This window comes from Pollachius pollachius (assembly GCF_949987615.1).
Source record: "Pollachius pollachius genome assembly, chromosome: 14".
In the NCBI taxonomy this organism is placed as follows: domain Eukaryota; kingdom Metazoa; phylum Chordata; class Actinopteri; order Gadiformes; family Gadidae; genus Pollachius; species Pollachius pollachius.
Genome location: NC_136947.1, coordinates 2,257,468 through 2,280,341, shown reverse-complemented (window position 1 = coordinate 2,280,341; position 22,874 = coordinate 2,257,468). Strand labels below are relative to the sequence as shown.

Below are 22,874 nucleotides of genomic sequence, written 5' to 3'. Positions count from 1 at the left end.
CTCCCGTGTTTTGTACCGTCCATGGCGCTCACACAAGCCCCCCTGACCAACCCCCCCCCACCCTGGCAGCCAGAGCTTCAAGGGGGGGCTGACAGGGGGGAAGAAAAGTAGCCTAGCACTCCAACCCAACACAAAGCGCTGTTTTGAAAAAAAAGAAGCAAGAAAGCTTCCAAAGCCAAACAAAGCTCATTGGTCAGGGGTCGAAGAGGGGGAGGGGGGGGGGTATGTTTGACAGGGGGAGAAGGGGGAGGGGTTGAAGGGGCTCACACTGATTGGCTAACAGAGCAGGGGCTTACCCATAGCTGTTGGGACATAGACACAGCGGAGTAGTCCTGAATGACCACGGATTCCTCCTGTAGGGGAGGGGGCGGGGGGGGAAAGGAAAGAGTAGGTCACATATAGAGGGAGGGTTGGTGTAGCCATGTCCACCTTCTAATATAAGATATACATGCATAAGATAAGATAGGTTCCGACTGTAACGGAAATTTCCATAAGACGTATTGCTCTCAAGACACTAACACGCTGTGACTCTTAGTTGTTATCTGTAGTCCCCATTTCACTGTTTATACCGCGCTTATCGCCCGTGAGGGGACCTGAGACAGCCTCGGCTGGCTCGGACGCAGCAATACCACGAGCTGCCTCCCGAGATGGCCGACGGGAGTGGTGGCATCCCTATCTGCAGCGCTGCCCTCAAGGACATTTCCCTGCTTTGACACTGGGGTGAGCCGCCTGTCCGGGACTCACTCCAGCGCTTCAACCTTTGTATGCGTGTCGCGTTGTTTGGCCTCTCTGCAGAGACTAGTTTTATTTTATACTATTTTTAACTTTTTTTTACAATAAACTCATTCTAATTCTTTATAGGTTATTTTGAGTTGTGTTGTCAATACTTTCCCTTATCTTATCTTAACTTTTCTTATCGTATGGCTGTGATTGCATAAACCTAGTCAGCAGGATTAACCAGGTTTACTGAATAGTGAACATATGGTTACATTAAACGGTCTCAAATGAACTGGAGGGTTAAGTACCATAACCCGGTATGTAAATAATATATTAAGCATCATTTATTTAGTTTTGTAATTCTGAGGAATAGAGTCGTTGTATATTAAAATAGCCACTATACACCCGTTTGACAAACCCTTTTTTCATGTCATGTTAGAAACATGTATGCGTTTATCGTGCATTACTGAGAAGGAAAAGGACAAACACTCTTCACATTAAAGTGGCTGTGTGGTCCAATGCCCCTGATCTCCGTCCATCCACACAGTGGCGTGTGCTTCAGTGGTGATTGAGCCCAGAGCGGCGCAGTGGAACTCGGGATCTGCAGAGTCTGCAGGTTTTGTTTGATCAGTATCAGTGTTCACGCCTTCCTCTTCCATACACACCCCAGACTGTTCATTCCACACAGAGACCTGTCCCATATGCCTCCCATCCAAGGACCTACAGGGCCTGAACCCCGCCCCCGGCCCCTGCCCCGCCCCTGCCCCGCCCACACACAGGATCTGAACCAATGGGTTAGCCCGGCAGCTGGGCCCATTTACCGGCTGGAAGACAACTACAGCCAGCCAACCTTAAAGGCTAGAGGCTGAATAATGAGACTCTGTCTTATTCTTATTATTATTATATGGTATTAGCATTAAAATCATTATTAGTATTATAGTATTATATTATTATAAAATTATAATTTTATAATTTTGCTTTAATTAGTATAATTGTTCTAATAATTAAACTATTATTGCCAAAGAAGGCCTATGGATACTCTGCAACTGTTCATTATGTGGGTCACAGATATTCTGTCAAAACAGATCGCAATAGGGGTATTAATGCAGAGCAGCATGATAGTTGAATTAATAAACGAATGAATGAATGAATGAAATCTACTGGGTGTATTTTTGGATTCAAACCTGACCTTCTACATGAAGTCTATTTCATGTAGGAATGAATGAAAGAATGAATGAATGAATGATAGAAATCTTCCGGGTGTATTTTGGGTTCAAAACAAACCTTCTTCATGTAGGACTGCTTCATGTAGGAATGAATGAATGAATGAATGAATGAATGAATGAATGAATGATAGAGATCTTCCGGGTGTATTTTGGGTTCAAAACAAACCTTCTTCATGTAGGAATGCTCCGTCTCCCACAGCTGGACCTGCTGCTGTGACTCTGTGGCGGCGGCTTTGACCACGTCCTGTTTCTTGTTGATGCGGTTCCTCCAGTCCTCCTCGCCGCTCTTCTTCAGCAGGGCAAGCCTGGTGTAGACACACAAACGCGCGCGCACACACACACACACACACACACACACACACACACACACACACACACACACACACACACACACACACAACATGCACAAACACACACACACACACACACACAAACGCAGACATAATATACAGTGTGTAAGTCTATTGAAATCATGCTAAATTGTGCTAACACCGGTTGATAATGTTGGGTAGCTTTGATGGGGTTTCTAACGTAATTCTTGGTGACTATTACACTTCAATTCCAAAACAGGAGGATCACTAAATGTTAAGGGTCCAAATTGTGACAGCATTGACCTATAAACCAACAGATGCAATGAATGCTATGAAGTGAAACTAACCTACCATCAAACTGCATTCAAAAACAGAAATTTTCAAAATACGACTTACAGTAAAGGCAGATTCAATCGTCATTTACTTAAAAGGTCATTAAAAGACCATAAATTTCGTTGAACTCTTCGAAAAGCAAGCGAGAGAAGCTCTGATCAACGAATGGTTTAGTGGAGAGGGGAAAGTGTGTCATGGTGAGGGCGTCTGCAGCGTGGACAAGGCAGAAAGGAGGGCATTAGGAGGAGGTTAATCTCCAGAACTCGTGGACGCCGGCAGGATTTCTCTGGTCCACACACAGCTCTCTCTGTGGGCCTCCTCGCAGTCGAAATGCAGCATCGCTAAAAATAAATCTTCCTCACCTCCCAGTGAAGGTAAAAAGGATGACAGGAACCCACATCCCGCTAGCACACGGAGCTACAGACTCACGACCTGATTCCAGCAAGACGCTCTGGAAACTGTTGACCTATTAGAATCTGACCTTGAACAGTCACTCTGCCTGCTGCATTAAGCAGTACAAAATGTTTCTTACTTTCACATTGCAAGAACGCTTCTGACTAAACTGTTCTTTCGTAATGTCATCATTTCAACCAAACGTTTATATTTGAAGAACATCTGCAAAATTGGTACGTTTAAATATCAGTTCAGTCAGCATCTGTTGCCCTCCCAGCCATCCCTGGAAAGAGGGATCTCTGCTATGTGTTCCTGCTAAGGGCTGCTTCCTGTTCTCACTGGGTTCTGAGGAGTTTATCTTTGTCTATTGGGGATGTGGGGGTAAAGAGTTGTCAAATAATGTGTGCTTGAGAGGCCCTCTGAGACTGTAACTGTGACTAAGGGCTGAATCACAAATTCGAAATGAGTCTTGACCTTAATCCTTAAGATTTGTGAGATTTGTTTCTCTACCATTCTAACCAAAATGATTCTCTACCACTTGATGAATTGTATGCACTGGCATGACCCTTGCACCTTTTGGGTTGAATCTTCGTGGTTCAATGCACTTGCCTGAAGTTGCCTAGGATAAAAGCGGACGCTAATACACAACAATGTAATCTACCTTCTCTACTACTCATGTATTCTCCTCGCTCCTTGCGTTTACGCTGCTTTTCACGCATCAATCTAATGAAGCAACTTGTGAATGAAATGTGTTACGCCTCCACCACACTCTCTTCCTCTCAGCCGCGCTAGCTACGATCAGACTGAGCCGAAAGGAGTTCAGATACGTGTCTCGCATTCAAACTTATGAAGTGACATGACTACGATGCGCTAATCTACATAACCATGAGGCGGCAGTAGCTCAGGAGGTAGAGCGGGTTGGCTGGTCACCGCAAGGTTGCTAGTATGATCACCGGCTCCTCCTAGCTGAGCGTTGAGGTGTCCCTGAGCAAGGCACCTTGCATGGCTGCATGTGTGCATGAACGGGTGAATGTTGGGCAACATTGCAAAGTGCTTTTGGTAAAAGCGCTATATAAATGCAGACCATTTACCATCTACACCACGACCAACGCCCCCTCCCCCCCCCCCCCCCGACCGACCACCCATACCTGTCTTTGATGGACATCTGCTTGGAGGTCATGATGTCGGACAGGCGGTCTGCGGAGCCGCTGGGGGAGATCAGCTCACCGCCGAAGTCTTGGAAGGGATCCAGAGGCAGGGACTGGGACTTGACCAGCGGGTAGGGCTGGGGCTTGGGGAGGGTCGGGGGAGGGCCCTGACCGTGGGGTTGGATCGGGAGGTGCTGGGGCTTTGGGAGAGGCCGGGCGAAGCCTTGGGGACTGGGCGGGGTTCGCGGCGGCTGGGAGAGCTTGGGCTTGGGGTGGGTCGCCGGCGGGGCAGGGGAGGGTTGAGGCGAGGTGATCAGGCGGTAGGAGGGCTGGGGTTTGGGGTGGGTCGCCGGCGGTGGAGGTTGTGGTCTTGGTGGCGACACCGGGGCGATGGTTTTGGAGGGGTCCTGGGGCTGCTGGACGTGGGTCTGCTGCTGGGAGCTGGAGATGAGCGAGATGGTCCTGGACGAGAGGGTGGTGCTGGAGGTCCTCACCGACGCGGCGTGCTCAGACCGGTCTGGAAGAGTCGCCCACAGAGATGAGTCACACACAGAGAGACGTCTCCGTACATCGGACACAGAGAACCGTGGCAACCTTTTGCCTTGGGAATCAACTTTTAGTTTTGCGGCCATATCCATTGTCATTACAAAAGAATAGGATCGTAATTTAGAAAGTCATGGCCTCATATTCAACGCACGCTGGGTGCTTTTTTTAAAATGTATCTCTACACCTCCAACTTCGAGTTGACCGATTATGAAAATGGTTAACCATTTATGTGTTTGTAAGTTCTTGGGGATGACGTCATATCACGTCATATCATTGCATAGCCCTAACACATAAAATGGACGCATGGACGCACACAGACAGACAGACACACACACACACACACACACACACACACACAAGCACACACAGACATCGGTTCAACCATTAGATGTCCAGTGTATCCTGTATGAAATGGGGGGGGGGGGCTCTCCCCTTGATATTCAAAGCGGCGTGCCTTCATTCCAACACATCATAATAGTAGTAGTCTTGTCTGCTCCAGCGTTGTGTCCTCCGTGCAGGGGCGAATGAAAGACACCGGGGACAAGACCCTTACTGTCTCCCCCCTTATCCTCACTCATGCGTACACTCGCAAATGTTACACACTCTGATACCGAGGGCTCTCATGTGCCTGTGTCCCGGTTTAGCCTGCATGTTTGTGTGTGTGTGTGTGTGTGTGTGTGCGTGTGTGTGTGTGTGTGTGTGTGGGTGGGTGCATGTGTTTGTGAGTGAGGGAGGTATATTCTGCACTAGCACAGAGGAAAAGCAGGTCAACCCCCCCCTCCCTCCCTTTACTTTCATGAACCTGTATGAAGACCACCACAGCTCCTTTGTAGAAAGGGATGAAATCCATAAAGAATCAGTGCATGCACACACACCCACGCGTGCACACACACACGCACGCACACACAAACACACGCCCACACACAGAGTGTGTTTGTCAAACAGCTGACCAACAGGACGCCAGGAAAAAGATTGCCCCTTCCCATTTGCAGACAAAGGATGCTGGGACTGCAAATGCTTGTAAAAATATGCTAATCAGATGCAACCCCAGACATTTCCCCCCACCCAACTCCCCCCCCACCATATTCCTCTCTCTCTCTCTCTCTCTCTCTCTCTCTCTCTCTCCAGTCTCCCTCTGGTCGTTCGCTCCGTGTCTGTGTGTTTAGCAAATCAACTCCCCCCCAGGGCGTAGAGGCTACTGGCTGTGGGTGCCGGCGCTGGCGTGCTAGACAATGAGGATAATGACATGAATTATGTGGAATAATTTCCTCTCTTTCCTTCCTGTCATTCCCCATCCATCTCCCCTTCTGGCTCTCTCTCTCTCTCCCTCTCTGTCTTTCTCATGTCACCTCTCCCTCTCTGTCCCTCTTCATCTGTTAGTCTCTCTGACTCTCTCTGTCCCTCTCTCTCTCTCCGTCTCTCCTGATCTATCTGTCCTTTATCCTCTGTCTCTCTTTCTGTCCGTCTCTCTCTCTCGGTCTCTCCTGATCCATCTGTCACTCCTCATCTGTCTCTCTCTCTCTCTCTCTCTCTCTCTCTCTCACTCTCTCTCTCTTTCCGTCTCTCTCTCTCTCTCTCTCTCTCTCTCTCTCTCTCTCTCTCTCTCTCTCTCTCCTGATCCATCTGTCCCTCTTCATCTCTCTCCTCATCTCTCCTGTCCCCTTCCGCTCCCCGTCTCCTCGCCAGCTAACGCCGGGATCCGGCCAGACGACCTACCTGCACAGCCCAGTGCCCGGCTCCTCTCGCTGCTCCTCTCTCTGCTCCTCTCTCTGCTCCTCTCTCTGCTCCTCTCTCTGCTCCTCTCTCTGCTCCTCACAGCCTGTGCCGAAGGAGAGACGCTGAGCACTGTCTCCGCCGCCGCCGCCGCCGCCGCTGCCTCGCCTCCCGGGTAAACTGCTTCCGTCTCCTCCCCGCCTCCTCCTCCTCCTCCTCCTCCTCCTCCTCCTCCTCCTCTTCTGTGTCGTGTCTCCCAGGCGTCGCGGTCTCCCCGGGCTCGGGGGTGCTGTTGGTGCCGGGTCTCGGACCCAGAAGCGAGCAGCGGCTGGGGTTCCGCTCTGGGGGCTGAGGGATGAAGCGGCAGCCGGCCCCCCCCGTCCCGGTCTCCCCGCCCCTGTTCCCGCCCGGGGCGGAGCGGCTCTCGGCCCCTCCTACTCCCCTGCTGTCTGGCTCCTCCCCCCCGCTGCCGCCGCCTTCCCCCCTCCCTCTCCTCCTCCTCTGCCTCCTCCTCTCGCTCCACCTCCTTCTTCTTCTCTCCCTCTCTCTTTATCCCTGTCCAGCCCTCCTCCTCCTCCTCCTCCTCCTCCTCCCTGCCCTCCCCCTCCTCTGCCGGGTGGTGGGGGAGGAGGAGGCGGGCGGGGGAGGCGGGCCCGGCTGCCTCTTGGGGGCTGCCGGGGTCCCCGCTCTGGGTCATGGCGAAGTATCTGAGCGCCCCCTCCTGGTGGTGGGCGGTGGTGCCCACCGGCAGCGGCGGCTGCGGCAGCTTGTGTCGTGGTGGTGCTGGTGGTGCTGGTGGTGCAGGTGGTGCTGGTGGTGCAGGTGGTGCAGGTGGTGCTGGTGGTGCTGGTGGCGGTGGGCCCACGGATTCCCCGCCGTCGCCACCATCACGGTCTCGATGGCCGACGCCCCCGCCGCCGCCGCTGCTGCTGCTCCCTCTGGTCGCCATGGCGACGGTGGTGACCGAGGCGTGGGAGGTGACGGCCGCCACGGAGCGGACCAGGGCGGCCGAGAGGGGCTCCAGCTTGGCCCCGCCTCCGTTCTGCAGCTGCAGGACACGGGGGTCGAGGGGTCGAGGGGTCAGAGGGGTCAGAGGTCAGAGGGCGGCCTGGTGGGGACTTGAGGTGCAGGGTGTGTGTGTGTGTGTGTGTGTGTGTGTGTGTGTGTGTGTGTGTGTGTGTGTGTTTGTGTGTGTGTGTGTGTGTGTGTTTGTGTGTGTGTGTGTGTGTGTGTGTGTGTGTGTTTGTGTGTGTGTGTGTGTGTGTGTGTGTGTGTGTTTGTGTGTGTGTGTGTGGGTGTGTGTGCATGTAACTGAGAACAGCAGGTGTGATGATGTAATGATGTACGATTCTTTTTTTTGTTCTTATCAACACATTACTGCTGTTTCATCCAGAATGGCTGTTAAATGCACAGTCAGCAAAATACAAAGTCATTCAGAAAACCTGCCATGCACAATAACACTGGCCATTACACAACTGACATTGATAAGCACATGGTTTTGAATTTGACATGCATTCAGGATGTCCGATCCAATCATCCAAGAAAATCGATGAATTATTTTGTATTCGTGAATACATGCGCATCATGTGTGCGCCACTTTAAAGCCGCAAAAGATTTGATTTTAGACGCAACGTCGCCACCTGGTGGGGATGTGCGTACATTCGAGTCAGGAATGGATAACGCGGCAAAATAAATCGATAATGAATGCACAGAGCAGATGGTAAGCTATGATGATAGCGATGCACAACCTACAACCTCTGAATCACGATTAGAATAAACTTGATCCAAATATCATCAATTGCATTTCTTGTACCCAAACTTGTATAAAGAGTCTACATGAGAGCTACATGCAGATAGTCAATTATCTTTTGTAAAGTGCACCTTAAATCGCACCTTTTAAGTGCGCTTTTGAAAACATGAGGCACTGCTGATCGAGCAATCAGCAGACTCATGTTTGCTATGAAACAAACGCTTTGAAAGAGCAGCTGCTTTACTTATAAAGAGCCAAACAAACAAAACATGTACACAGCAGGGCATGTCGTCTTTACTTCAAAACAATATCACATGAAAACCTTCCGACGACCCTATGATGCAAAAAAGCCACAACAAGCACATCTCCTGTTTCGCACTTCATGAAGATCTCATGCTGAGCCTTCAGCTAGGACAAGCTGCAGCAAAAGATCACGGGTCACTGGCTCACAAAGCAGGACACCACGGAGGCTGCCAGACCGCCACAGACACATGGAGTGGCAACATGAACATGTGATATGCAGCTGGGTCGAGCTTACGTGTCCTCCCTGATTGTCGCTGCTGGATACCGCGGGGGTACCCGTCGGCTCAGCCTCCTGTGTGGACACCCCAGTGGTTACCTCCTCATCCTCCTCACACCGTACCCTATGTGGCAGTCGACCTGGCTCAGAACACTGGCGGGGACTCAGGCTAGAACGTACCGCTTACTGTCTCACTCATTCATTCAACTTCCTCCTCAACTTTGGAACCATGGATGGATTTGAAGACGGGTGAATTCTTTATTTTCACTGTGTACACTCTCCTCACCGTTTTATCTCCTAACCGTCCTTCAAATCCTTCGCCGAGCACATTGAGATATTGGGTAATTGTGAACGTCTTGCCATATTAATGCCCTATAAGCTTGAGTGGTGTATAAGGAGATAGGGTGTATCTGCTTGTAATTCACTCAGTGTTTGATAGTGTACAAAGCCTTCAATTAGCAAGGCCGCTGACTGACCACACATTTGGACATTGAAATGATCACGGTAACTTTGCCTTAAGGATTTTCCTCAGCAGAATCGTATGATACCAACATAAATTAATAATTGGAAAAGGGTTAAACCACAGCACATTTGCAAACCTCATAATGTATAGTGTATTATAAAACGATTTAATCTATGTTCTCTATTGTTTGCACTTTGAAGATGACATTTTATACCAGGTCTGAGTTTGATTAGCAGTGGGCGTGTCCACCTAGGCACATGTCTAGGTGGACACGCCCACCTGTGACGTCAGAAGAGGCCCGTTTTCAAAACGGCGTGTAACGGCTGATCACACACACACCTGGTGGTAAAAGATGTCACCTTTAAAGAAAAACGAAATGTTTGCCATGAGCAGCTGACCTGGTCCACCTCCCCCTGGGTGATGGGCTGGGTCTGGAAGCGGGCGTTGGCCCGGCGCAGTCGGGTGTCCCCCACCCTAGCCCCGGCCGATGCCCCGGCCTCCTCCCCCTCCTCCTCGCGGGCCTTCTGGGGGCCCGAGAGGCGGTTGAACAGGGCCATCTTCTCCGCCAGGCTCAGGCTGGACAGGTCGGGTTCGTCGGAGGGCGGGACCCCCTGGCCCTCCCCCCCTCCCCCTCCGGGAGCAGGGGCGGGCGGGGGCTGGCCTCGCTGGGGGTCCCGGTTCTCCTTCTCCTGGCTCTGGGTGCTAGGGACGGGGGGGAGACTGGAGTCAGCAGGTTTACGGTGAGCAAAGGGTAAGAAGTTGATGGGTCGCAAACTTTATTTTTATTTTCATTTTATTTGTATTAGTTTTATTTCCGATGCAACCTTTTGAATCCGGGAAAATAAACTGAAAAATCCATAGATGCAATAAATTCAACCGCTAGACCTACGAGGATCAAACAAGTCATTTACAACACTTGCTCTTCCCAAACTGAAAAGGTTAAGGGTTGTGGTGGCTGAAGTCCTTGCTGGACTTAAACCCAACTCACAGGTTCTCAACCTTTGACCTTTCCAAGAAGACACTATCCCTAACATTAGTGTTTAATTGAGAAAAGGCTGACGGAGAAGGATAACAGAGCTATAGTGTAAACACAGTTCTGTTCCTTGCCCCTACAAGGTGTACTCAGCTAAGCCAAGTGCAACTGCAGTACTGCATATTGGCCAGCAGAGGGCAGTGGACTAAATGTGCATTCGCAATTAATTTTTAGTATGTTGATTCAATGATAGCTCTAATGCTGACCCCGTTATGGGTCTAGGAACCACAATCAGGAATGGTATCAGACACACACACACACACACACACACACCAACACACACTTGTACCTTAAGCTGGTCGTGGTGGTTTTGACTAAAGTAGGGCTAGAGTTTCGGGCCGCAGTGTGAACGACGACAGGATGTGATGTCACATCAGTGTCCCTACAGAAAATAACAATTCAAGTGAAGAACAGAAGGTAAACATGAGAAAGCCTAACGCAGATAGATGTCACAAGTACACATAGACAAGACAGGAGAGAAGGTGCAGAACGATATTTGATGGGATGCAAATTGTTGCGAAGAATGGGGGGAGAGGAGAGGAAAGGAGAGGAGAGGAAAGGAGATGAGCCAAATAGATAACACCAGGGATATGTTCAGATTTCAGGCCTTGCTGATCGATTCAGATGTGGTCTTTGCCACTATATGCGGTTTTTGCCTACAGCGCATGTTAGTCTCACAAGTCAGCCCTTAGATCAACAATATAAAGTCTGATAGCCAGGCTTGAATTTGGGTGAACTGGGCGTTTGTTTCATTTGCATTTGTTTTGCCCAATCATGTTGCCAGAAGTAATGTGCCAAGTAATGTCCTATTAAACAGGGACCACATCTCGGCCAGCTGAAGTTAAATGTAAAAACAAGAACAGTCTGTTAAGGCCTCAAATCAACACTGTGTAGACTGGCTTCTGTAGAAAAGACATACTCAAAGTAATCTTATATCTGATTAGAAAACAGCCAAGTGTGGCGGTTCCCCTTTAAAGGAGACACATCATACCACCAGGTGTGAGTGTGATTGGCCGTTACAGCCCACATCTAGGTGGACACGCCCACTTGTGGTGTCAGAAGTGGCCGATTTTCAAAAGGGTGACATGCTACACCACCAGGTGTAGCATGTCACCTCTAGCATAAGAAGAGGTTCACATGAGGGACCTACGTGTTGGCGGTTACCACCTCCCGGCTGGTGACGGGCTGGGTGTGGGATCGGTCCTGCACCCGGCGGAGACGCCGCTCCACGGCCACGTTACGGGAGCGAGGCTTGGGAACGCCGCCGTCCGACGCCTTCTCCAGCTCCTGGCAGGAGACAGAGAAACTCGTCTCGGGTTTAAGACCAACACAACGAGGTAGAGGGCCAGGTCCCAGGGTTTGGAGATACACTGAACCAGATCGAAGGTTATCTAGTGAATCCGGGTCCCTTCCTGCTCCCAAAATCAACCTGTTCTCATCCTCGCAAATAAATGCAAACAAACAAGAAGTTTTTTCTGCATTCAACATCGCAGAAGAATGGTTGGTTGACCAGCCATTTGTCGTTGGAATTGAAGGGAATGCATGAGACTGACATCAAATTGGAAATAGAGTATTGCATTGTAATACGGATTGGATCGCTTCATGGTATTACATCATAAGGTGAAGTGTTTGTTTTTTTGTTAAAATGCTTGTTTAAAAAAACGTGACGCCTGAAGAGAATCAATCGAACATCGGGAATCTGTAAGAATATTCAATTTCTTTGTTATAAGGTGCATTTTCCTTTAAATCTGGTATTTTGGTTGATGCAGACGAACAAGAGTGTTTACCCTGAAGAGGGATCTCTTGGCAGCCACGCTCATCTTGGCTCTCTCGTCTAGCGTCTGCTCATCTGTGGCTGGGGAATACGAAAAAAATTGGTTATGCTATACTGCAGTACACTGTCTACATGTATAGCACTAGGAAGTATATAACAAATCAGACAATTAAATTGCTCTAGCTGTTAAATGTCCCATGACATGCCATCAGGTGTGAGTGTGATTAGCGGACCAGCCGTTTTGAAAATCTCTCCCTTATGTTATCACAAGTGGGCGTGTCCACGTAGATGTTTGCTGGGTAGATCAGTCTACCAACCTTCCTGGTAGACTGTAGCAAACGTTGCTCATCTATCCGTCACACATCTAGGTGGACACGCCCACTTGTGATGACATAAGAGACAGACTTTCAAAACGGCTTGTAAGGCTAATGACACTCACACCTGGTGGTATGTCATGGGACCTTTAATCGAGTTCCAGTTATGCTGACCTCAAAGCTATCTCTAATATCTAGTATAGATAGTATTATATAATACCTCATCCTTTAGTATAACAACATAGAGACAAAAGAAAGAGGAACAGAGTGTTTACCATCAGCCTCCTGATGCTGGGTTGGACTCAAGCGAGACCTTGGGAAACAAAGACAAAAACATTGGCGTGACCATACAGGAAAAAAAGGGTTTATTTAGCGTCTGACAGCTGCAGTCTTGGATAGGCACATCACAGTTATCTGCTTATCTGCAACAAAATGTGTGTTTTCTTGGCAAAGTCGACTGTTGGCACACAGAGTAAGGTGAAGCATCACAAACTAGGATAGTGTCTCCCGATACAGTTACAAACTTTGCAAAAATGGTATGGTACACCTCATCCTTTTCCGACATCACAAAATGCATAAAAGATGTTAACTTACAAATTCTTATCGTGCATAACATTACATACTTTGCAAGTTGTCAGCTATAGGTCGTTTTGAAAGATTGTCAAGTTGTTAGTACACGGAGGACTTTCTCCACCAAGGAGGGCTTTTATTGTGAAGTCCTCCCGCCTGTACCTATGGGACTCCATGCGCTCTGCGGAGGTTATGGGCTGGGTCCGGCAGCGCTCGGACATACGGCTGTCCTGCCCCGGGGTGATGTAGCGGCGGGGCCTTCGGACACCGCTGTCCCTCTCCGCTCCGATGCTGTGAGCCGGCTCCACTTCCACCGCTGACAGCTCTACTTTAGTGGGCTCCCTTGAGGTGGGACGCATCCCGTAGGAAACATTGACAAAGAAGACCACACAGACACAGAGGGGAGATTCGAGTTGTGAGCGAGCGATCATCAGGATTAGGAACAATTGCTTCCGACATGATTTTGTTTTGAGCGGGGTTGGTTAAAGCGTCTCCTGGGAACCGCACAGCCGAGTTATCTGAGTAGGTCAGGCGGCGGGTCGCTCCCACACTGATACTGCAAGACAAGTCGACCGCCGACCCCCCGTGGCAGAGCGACAGCTGCGGCAGGGTCGCCGCGTGTCACTCAAGGCATGCATCGGTTTAACCGCCAAAACCGTTTCCAACACAACAAGCACTCGTCAAACGAATGAGGCTGAATGAACCCATGGCAGATTCCAGAGAACCGCAGCACGCAACGTGTCCCCGTTGCGAAATTCATGTTCTCCCAACCCCTCATAATGCTTTTGCTGCTTTTATGACAAGGCCGTAGGCCGGATTACGCAAGACGTTCACAGCACACGGGCACACGAGCGGGGTTAGTCAGCGGTCGCCAATGCATGCCGGGTCACCTACAACTCAGGCTTGCGGTTGGCGTTCTCCAGGTAGGAGTGGCGCAGCCGAGCTACGGACACCCGGGTGTCCAGGGAGCCCACCTCCCCGTTGGCCAGCCCCAGGGCGGCCGAGGCCAGGGCCACCTCCCGGCCCGCGGCCACCTCCCGGCCCGCCGACACCCGCTCTGCGGTGCGGTACATGGCCGGGCGCTGGCCCATACCCACGTCCGACATGGAGCGGATGCGGACTTTAGGCTTGGGTCCCGCTCCGTTGCTGCTATTCGACTGCCTGCTGGTGGACGAGGTGTCCTGGAGGTACACGGCCGAGTCTGACCGCTGGTGTTCCTGGGTGTTTTCCTGGGTCAGGGCCTGCCGGCGCTGGATCTGGGGCTCCTGAGGCCGTTGCAGTTGGATCTCTTGGTGCCGTCTCCCTGGGATCTCCTGCAGGTGCTGCAGGGGTATTTCCCGGGGGTGTTGTAGTTGGATCTCCTGGTGGCGTTGCCGTGGGATCTCCTCAGGGTGTTGCAGTTGGATCTCCTGGTGGTGATGTCGGGGCATCTCCTGGGGGCGTTGCAGTGGGATCTCCTGAGGCTGTTGCAAAGGGATCTCTTGGTGGTGATGTCGTGGCATCTCCTGGTGGTGTTGCCGCGGGATCTCCTTAGGGCGTTGTAGTTGGATCTCATGCAGGTGCTGCAGCGGTATCTCCCGGGGCCGTTGCATTGGGATCTCTTGGAGTTGTTGCTGTGGGATCTCCTGAGGGTGTTGCAGTGGGATCTCCTGTTGGAGTTGCCGTGGCATCTCCTGAGGGCGTTGCTGTAAGATCTCTTGGGGTCTCCTTTGGAGCTCCTGAGGGTGCTGCAATGGTATTTCCCTGGGGTGTTGCAGTAGGATCTCTTGGTGGCATTTCCCCGGGATCTCCTGAGGCTGTTGCAGTTGGCTCTGCTGGTGGCGTTGCCGTGGCACCTCCTGAGGGCGTTGCTGTGGGACCTCTTGAGGTCTCCTTTGTAGTTCCTGCTGGATTCGTTGGGGCTCTGGCTGTCGGGACTCAAAGTCCCGCTGCCTGTCGCCCCCTCTGCGGTTCCAGGCTGCTTCATGCGGAGTCTCGTACTGTTCTCCTTTCGGGGGATCGTGCAACACCTGAAACGGTTGATGCTGGTGAACGGGTTCCCTGTGGTACACCTTTTCAGGAAGCTGCTGCTGCTGCTGGGGATGTTGGCGTGGTGGGGTGGCGTGGGGAGGCGGGGGCTGCGGCTCCGTCCACCTGGACGCCCTCCCTTCCTGGCCGTCCAGACCCTGCCGGGTACCTCCCGTTGACCTCTCACCGGCGGTGACCGGCCCTCGCGCTCGGTGGTCCAGGCCTCTCTCCGCAGGCCGCTCCCTCTTCCAGTCGTCCCCGGACATGGTCGCCCTCCGCATCCGGGGACTCAACGTCTCCGGCTCGCTGTCGTCGCTCTGCCCTCCGTCCTGGCTCCTCTCCCGCCGGCGGATCTCCGAGGGCAGCACCGCCTTCCTGCTCTTCAGCAGGCCCGCCGTGTGGGGCTCCGCCTTCAGCGCCTGAAGGGCCTCCTGCCTGGCCTCCAGACGGGCCTCCCTGTGAGTGGCGTAGATCTGGTCGGCGCTGACCCTCCTCCGGCGCTGGACCTCCGGCGGACCCAGCGGCCTGGCGCCGGGGGCGCTGGTCGGTTCCGACTCGTGCCCCGCACCTGGGTGTGGATGGGGGGCTGCAGACCTTTGGTAGTCGGGGTAGTCTGGGTGCTGCTGCTGTTTCGCGGCGTACTGAGGAGCATCGCCACCGGCCTGACGCTGGGGTCTGTTCCCCTGGGGGCTGTCTGGGCTCCACTCGGATGGCCTGTGGACGGCTTCATCCCGCGGTAACCTCTCTCTCGCTCTGATTCTTAAAGGGGGGAGGACAGATGACGAGATATGGCGTGATTTGAGTGCTGATCAAGAGGGGATAGTGACACTTACTTTTTTGTTGTTGTTGATGTTTAGTTCTATTTGAATATACTGAAAACATTTTGCCATTGCACCGTGGGGAAGAGAAGACAGTGAAAGCAATAACACAATATTCAGTGGGTTAAAAATAAAAAACAACCTCATCGTTTAGTGGTTCTTTCTCATGGTCTATCGAGAAAAATGGATTGTAAAATACACGGCCACATTTTCAACAAATAGAAAGCATAACAACTGTATAAATATATATACTATATCGTTATGTACAAACTGAATCAATAAAAAGCCAAGCCCAATTCAACCCAGAGCCGTCCTGGGCCAAGAGCGAGACGCAGGACCAAATCAGACCCTTCCTTAAAATAGTAACAAGGTCAAGTGGCAACATAGTCCGGGTTTAACATTGATTCAAAGTTCAAACAACTCTCTTCTCACTGGCCCCTTCATGCCTAATTAGTGAGCAGAACTATTTTAATCAGTGCTCTTTTAACCTAAAGTACAGAGGCATTGCATTAATCTCCTTTGCATTTGCCTCGGCATCAATTGGTTTAAGCTGTGACGCTATGCCTGACCCCACAGCTCTAGCTAGCCTAACATCCTTGTGTCGACTGGCCAGCTAATATCGTCACACTGGAAACCAAGATACCGGTAGAAGAGGTAGAAATGAATGTAGACCTGCAGTCTGTTTTCAAATATATTGGAACATACATAGAATTTCCCTTCTTTCCTGCCTGGGACTCTTTTGTAGAAAATAAAGTCTTTCATCAGCTCCTGATGGGACTGCAAGTGGTCTTACCGGCTGTTCAATAAGAAGGTTATCTAGGGAATCTGGGTCACTTCTTGCTCCGAAAATATACCTGTTCCTATCCTCACAAATAAATTCAAACAAACAAAAAGCATTCTGCATTCAACATCGCAGAAGAACGGTTGATTGACCAGCCATTTGTTGTTGGAATAGCTACAACGATATATCATATGTTGATTTGTTGTTGTTTCAATGTAAATCATACCCCAGGTAAGACTGGACCTTTAGAACGGGATCAAATGAGAATGACAGCATACCTTGCCCACCTCCGATGAAAAATGCCTCATCAGTATGACTATTACTCCACCATTGATATGGCCCCCCAACATGCCAAAACAATCTAAAATTCGTGGGCATAGTAGCAAAATCGGTCCATCAGTAAATATTAAAGAAAAGAACAAGATTGATTTAGAGATACATATTTGTGTGTGGAATTTATTCAGATGGGGAAATCACACAATCTCTAGAAAGAATTAACTAACATAGCTCACTGAAAGAATTGTGTTCATTGTCAAATTCTTTTGAATTCGCCCAACGGAGTACACAAAAATCGGGCCAATGACAGCAATAATCAGACTTTTTTGGGCCGGAAACATAGTTGATTTTGCAGACCGCAATATTTTCAAACCACGCATATAAAGCCGCATGTGTAGTGCATGTGGATGATGGCTGGTTTAAGCAGCCTCATCAGGCCCTGAGTCCGGCTGATTGGACTCTGGGGCTGGGTCAGGCTGCACACCTGTTGCACACTGAGTAATCATTGTGCACAGGTTAAACCAGCCATCACACACAGACACACTCCACACAGCATTACTCTCTTGTATTAGAAACAGGCAGAGCATGGCGGCCCTTTAAATCTTTCTTCAATCTTTTATTTTACGAACATCATATGTTCTTATGATAGCATTGCAGTCCTTCTAAGTTGAGCCTCACCATTCATAGCCCTCACTGCAGTCTTTCATGAACTCACACAGCATATGGTTGGTTTATATTTGACCGCAGAACTGGGCTAGCGTGACAGGACTCTGGAATCATATTATAGAATGGTTCCACCCCCTTGCAACAATAGTAAGTTGCTAGCAACAACTTGATGGCTACTTTTGACCGTCCTAAGCCAAAGACGCAACGATAGAAATATAGCTTCTAAGCCACTGTCTGTCACTGACACTGTTACATGTTCAGTTCTTTATGAAACAAAATCAACTTCATATTGTTAACAGTTCCATGTGCAGGTATCCATTGACAGTGTATATAATCACCAGCCATGGTGTGAACGGATATAGAACCAGGGGGGTGATAACTACACAGCCCGGAGAACACAATCTGAGTTTGTAAGATTGTTCCTAAGAAAACTTTAATTTCCAAACGCTTTCCCAAACCAATTTTCCAAAAAAAGATATTGTTTCCAAAGTAAGACTGGTCTCCGTCCCAGGCTGGACGGGGAACCCTCACCTCTACAATACTACGAGAAGCAAAGCACTGCAAGACCACTTGGAGCACCGTTCACCGCTTTCCAAACTTCATCTATCCTGCGCGGCGTTGAACAAGTCAATCTGTCAGTCAGTCAGTCAGTCAGTCAGTCAGCCAGCCAGCCAGTAAGTCTGCCTTCGTTTGAGCGTCGATTCAGCTCAAATCCACCACCGTAACCCCTGCCCACCGCCGACGGCCCAACGGACCTGCCCCTCTGCGGTCGCTCAGACTCACCCATGTCTGCTGAGGATGCTCTGGGCCTGCTGCTCGATGAACAGGTCTCCGGGGGAGATGCCGTAGCGCGGGGAGGGCAGCGAGTTGCGGCGGCGGCCGCCGCGCGGGGAGATCGGCGCCGCCGCCCTGCTGGAGGAGGGGGGCTGGCTGCGCTCCGGGGGCTCCGGGGGGTGCTGGTGCTGGGAGGTCTGGGGCGGCTGGTACTGCTCCTCGCTCCTGGGTCTGGACGCCACGGCGACGGCGTGCTCCTCGGCCCCTCCGCCCCCCCGCCGGCGGTTCTCCGTGTTCATGGCCCTCTCCCGCTCCGAGAACCGGCCGGGCCGTTCGTGTGTCGGGGGCGGGGCTTGGGCGGGGTGGGCGTGGTGGGCGGAACCGGAACCGGAACCGGAACCGGATCCGGCACCGGCTGGGGGGTCCTTCTCCGGGTGGGTGCGCATGTGAACCCGGCCGACGCCGGAGCTGTAGGGTACCCTGGGCTCCGGCCCGTCCTCGCCGACCGCCTGCCTGTCCCTGTCTCTGTCCCGACGGGCGCTAGGGGGAGGCGGCTGCGGGCCGGGCGGGTCCTGCTGCCCCTCGCGGCGGGGCCGGTGGCGGGGCGTGTAGTCCAGGTCGGGCTCCTGGTCCAGGAGGACGCCGTAGCGCTCTGAGAGCTGCCGCCGCCGCTCGGCTTTGTAGCGGGCGATGCGCTCGGCCTTGGAGCTGAGGCCGCCGACGTCCGCCGACAACGCGGCGCCGGACGACGCGGAGACGGGCTCAGCGCGGACCGCCGTGGGTGCCGTGCCGCGGGTACCGCCGCCGCCGCCGCCGCCGCCGCCGCCGCCAACTCTGAGCCGCGACGACGACCTGTCCGGAGACGCGGCGTGCGTCTGGGGCGCGTCCACCTCCTCTCGGGTGTAGCGCCTCACTGTCGACGGAGCGTGGGAACACATTATGGGTAGAAGCCAGAGATTGTTTTTCTACTTTTTTAATTCTATGTTGTGTGTATTTGTTGTTCCCCAAACAAAGAGACCAAAGGCAGCAAGGTTTTTACTGTCCGGCAAACAGCCCAACGGAGGCTTACCATACGTGCAGGGTCTACAAATACAATAGAAAGTCTCATAGGGTGCAGACAATTCCCTATAATGTGCAGTGTCTATTTCCTTTAGGTACATGTACCACAACAGCTTTGATTAACAGCTAGGCAGGAGGCACAACAGATTCAGTCAAAAAGTCTTTATATCAGAAAGCATTCCTATACAGAAAGTTCACATGAAGTCCACATACACAAAGAAAGTCCTCACAAAGTCCTCAATCACGCAGAAAGTCCTCATAAAGTCCACATACACAAAGAAAGTCCTCACAAAGTCCTCAATCACACAGAAAGTCCTCATAAAGTCCACATACACAAAGAAAGTCCTCATAAAGTTCACATACACAAAGAAAGTCCTCACAAAGTCCTCAATCACGCAGAAAGTCATCATAAAGTCCACATACACAAAGAAAGTCCTCACAAAGTCAACATAAATACAGAACTTCTTCATACATACAGAAAGTCCAAATAAAGTCCCCCTAAATACAGTAAGACTTCAGAACTTCTTCACACATACAGAGAGCCCTAGACAGGGAGTGTTCACACGGAGGGAGTCTCCATGGTAACGGGGGTCCACGCTCACCCTTCAGGCGCGGCTCACAGTGGTCTGATGCGCGCGTGTAGCGCGGGGAGTCCTCCTCCAGCATCCTATTGGCTACCGGACCCCCGGGCACCAGGGCCGACGGGGCGTCCCCCTCGAACCCCTCCAGCCGCCGGGCCACCCTCTCCTTCCTGGTAAAGGTCACAGGTCAAGGGTCAAAGGGGAGGCAACTGTTTAAAGGCCCCATGACATGCCAACAGTCGCGAGTGTGATTAGCCGTTACACGCCGTTTTGAAAATCTGCCCCTAATGACATCACAAGTGGGCGCGTCCAACTAGATGTTTGACGGACAGATGAGCAACGTTTGCTACAGTCCACTGGGTAGGCTGGTAGACTGATCTATCAGCACACATCTAGTTTGACACGCCCACTTGTGATGTCATAAGGGGCCGATTTTCAAAACGGCTTGTAAGGCTAATCACACTCACACGTTTAAGCAAATCCTAAAAACAAATGTAATGCTCTGTAAGAAAAAAAAAAGTACGATCTCATGAATAGGAATTTAAGGCAGGAAATACCTGTTCATTCCAGAATCACTCTCTCTGGTCTTTTCAAATTGTTTCTTCAATTCTGAAACTGGGTGTGGGGGAAGAGATGATAAAGGTTAGTTGTTTGTGTGAGCCGGAACGGTAAGAAGAGCTTCCGGTGAAGGGATTTCTTAGAAATGATAAATCAAATCTCACCCTTGGGCAGGACAGCCAAAAGATCAATGTCGGAAGCACTCTTGACCAACGTGCTCCTCTCGATTACCAGGAGGTCACTCTGAAAGCTAAACACACAACGGCCAGAAGAAAAACAACCTAAAACACGATATTATGAGACTGGGCTCAATGCAGAAAGCAATGTTGAAGTCGCATGATTACACATGTCTTAACTTGTGTTAAACTCAGTTAGAAAATGTTGGGATTGGATCAGGTCAAAACCAAGTCATTTCTGTAAAACAAATAACGAAATACTTAATAAAATGTATAAGATGTACTACATTTTCCATACATTTAGTCTTGGAAGTCCTCCCTCAGAAAAGCAGAACACATCTAGGCAGCTTTCTTAATCCCTTTTTGAGGATAGGCTGTGTGTGTGTGTGTGTGTGTGTGTGTGTCTTAGTAACTAGGTCAATCGATCTGTAACACCACCCTTCAGATCCTAAGGCCTTAGGCGTGGGGAGACCAGCGAAGTCACCAACACCAGTTTTAATCACTCTATGTTTACCTCATGGCTCCATACCAGGTATCGACCGAGCTCAAAACCTCATGTGTGTAAATATTGGCTTAGCCCAAAACCTCATGTCTGTAAATATTGGCTTTGCACGGCAACACACGCACTGAAAGAATCATCTTTGGTCAACAGCGGCGCCGGCCTGGAGACGATTCTAACATGTGTTGACAATACTATAAATTCTCCAGAACTTGGATGTCCTTTCTGCTTCAAGCTGCTGTTACGCAACGCAAACTGAGAAGGTTGTACTTGTTGTTTCATCGGTCTCTTAAATTCCTTGGCTTTGCTGCCGCTATACTGACGTCGAGCAGAGAAGAAACAGAGAGAACCGTGCCTTCGTTATGGAACAAAAACTCATGCATGGTGGAGCGCTTCTTGCTTCAGGTGATATATTGAGGCCTTTATTGGCATGCCAAGAAGGGATCTTGGGATAAGCTTCCCCAGCCAACTCTGGCTTTTAATGCTTAGCAGACATGATAGTCTTAAAGCTAGGCTAAAACCTACAGCCTACACAGGCACTGAGTGGATGACCATGCAAATGCACTGCAGAACGTGCTGCGTACACAAGAATGCACGCTTAAAAAAAACGGTTTGATATTGATTTTGGTATGCAATAAAACACACGTACTCTGTTGGTCTCCGATTTAGCAAAATGAGAGACCACTTAGACTACTAGACTGGAATATTTGACATTTTATTGAAATATTTGAAACTTATTGTGAAAGAGAAACGTATCGATCAGCCACTGAAAAAAGACTAGGGCACCTGAACTCATTTGAATTTATGCAATGTAAGAATAGTGCTTACAACTTGAGTTTCATGCCAGGAGGAGGCGGGGCTGGTGAGTGACCCTCCAGTTGCTAGGCAAGCTTCCCTACCTCAGACTGGGGGAAGAACACCTGACCTAAGAGCATTGGGGGCGCTGCCAGCTCAGCACTGAGCGCTGCTGGAGGGGACGGTTCGTTCCTCCGTCACGTCCTGCTGCTTACCTTAAGGTTCTCGTTGGAAAGGACACCGAGGCACACAGTCTGGGAGACGCTTTGTCGTCGAATCCTACAGAAACAGAGACCGGGTTAAGTACAGAGTCGACACAATACAAAAACCGTCTGAAACCCCGTCTTCGGTCTCGATGAAGCAGCTCTCGTCTCACGGAAGAACTGGGGCGAACGTTTAAAGGCCGATCTTTCACTCATCTCTCGTCTTTGACGACAAAACGGTGCATCAGGATTAGCCAACATGTTTTGTGCTTATTTTAGGGACCACTCTAAAATAAGATTTTGTGTGACATGCCCCTGATCCATGGATGTGTAACACTGCCGAGAATAAACTGCCTATATCTATTTCAAGAGCTGAGGTTTTGTCATTGGGAAATTAGGAAAATTCTCAGCTCCACTTCACAGCCTGGCCACACGCGATCCTAACATCTCACTCCCTCTCTCTCACTCCCTCTCTCTCCCGCCCTCTCTCTCTCGCGCGCACTCTCTCCCTCTCTCTCTCTCTGTGTCTGTCCGTCTGTCTATCTGGTTGGACGGTTATAGCTGTCTGCCCTGATAGACCCGGCCCGGCTAATTATCCCCCTCCTAGAAGATGAAGTGCAGTCAGACACTTGTCAGACAGTCAGACAGGGTCTAGGGTTTATGGGGGAGTTTTAAAAGCACAGATGAGGGCCTGTACAGCAGGTATAGACATACTCATAAGCTATGATATGAAAGATATGTGAGTCTCCCCCGAGTTGGAAATAAGTCAGCCTGAAGGTTTCTTAAGAGGTTTGAAGACAGAGACAACGTGGTTTAGATAAAGAGAGAGAGAGAGAGAGAGAGAGAGAGAGAGAGAGAGAGAGAGAGAGA

The 22,874-nt window shown here is 50.6% G+C and overlaps 1 protein-coding gene across 1 annotated transcript in view; it reads right to left on the bottom strand.

Moving 5' to 3' along the window:
• The window catches only part of LOC307085664 (supervillin-like), a gene marked incomplete at its 5' end in the record, with an annotated part of 45,290 nt that overhangs the window by 21,504 nt on the left and 912 nt on the right, over positions 1-22,874 (bottom strand). Inside the window, 17 exons of the mRNA XM_079750530.1 lie at positions 297-353; positions 2,110-2,248; positions 4,129-4,645; positions 6,391-7,435; positions 8,676-8,732; positions 9,519-9,822; positions 10,413-10,535; positions 11,304-11,440; positions 11,941-12,008; positions 12,517-12,554; positions 12,974-13,153; positions 13,706-15,577; positions 18,143-19,046; positions 19,795-19,943; positions 20,331-20,388; positions 20,496-20,581; positions 22,017-22,080. Of these exons, the coding sequence (XP_079606656.1) occupies positions 297-353; positions 2,110-2,248; positions 4,129-4,645; positions 6,391-7,435; positions 8,676-8,732; positions 9,519-9,822; positions 10,413-10,535; positions 11,304-11,440; positions 11,941-12,008; positions 12,517-12,554; positions 12,974-13,153; positions 13,706-15,577; positions 18,143-19,046; positions 19,795-19,943; positions 20,331-20,388; positions 20,496-20,581; positions 22,017-22,080 (5,798 nt within the window). The remainder of the gene's footprint in view (positions 1-296; positions 354-2,109; positions 2,249-4,128; positions 4,646-6,390; positions 7,436-8,675; positions 8,733-9,518; positions 9,823-10,412; positions 10,536-11,303; positions 11,441-11,940; positions 12,009-12,516; positions 12,555-12,973; positions 13,154-13,705; positions 15,578-18,142; positions 19,047-19,794; positions 19,944-20,330; positions 20,389-20,495; positions 20,582-22,016; positions 22,081-22,874) is intronic.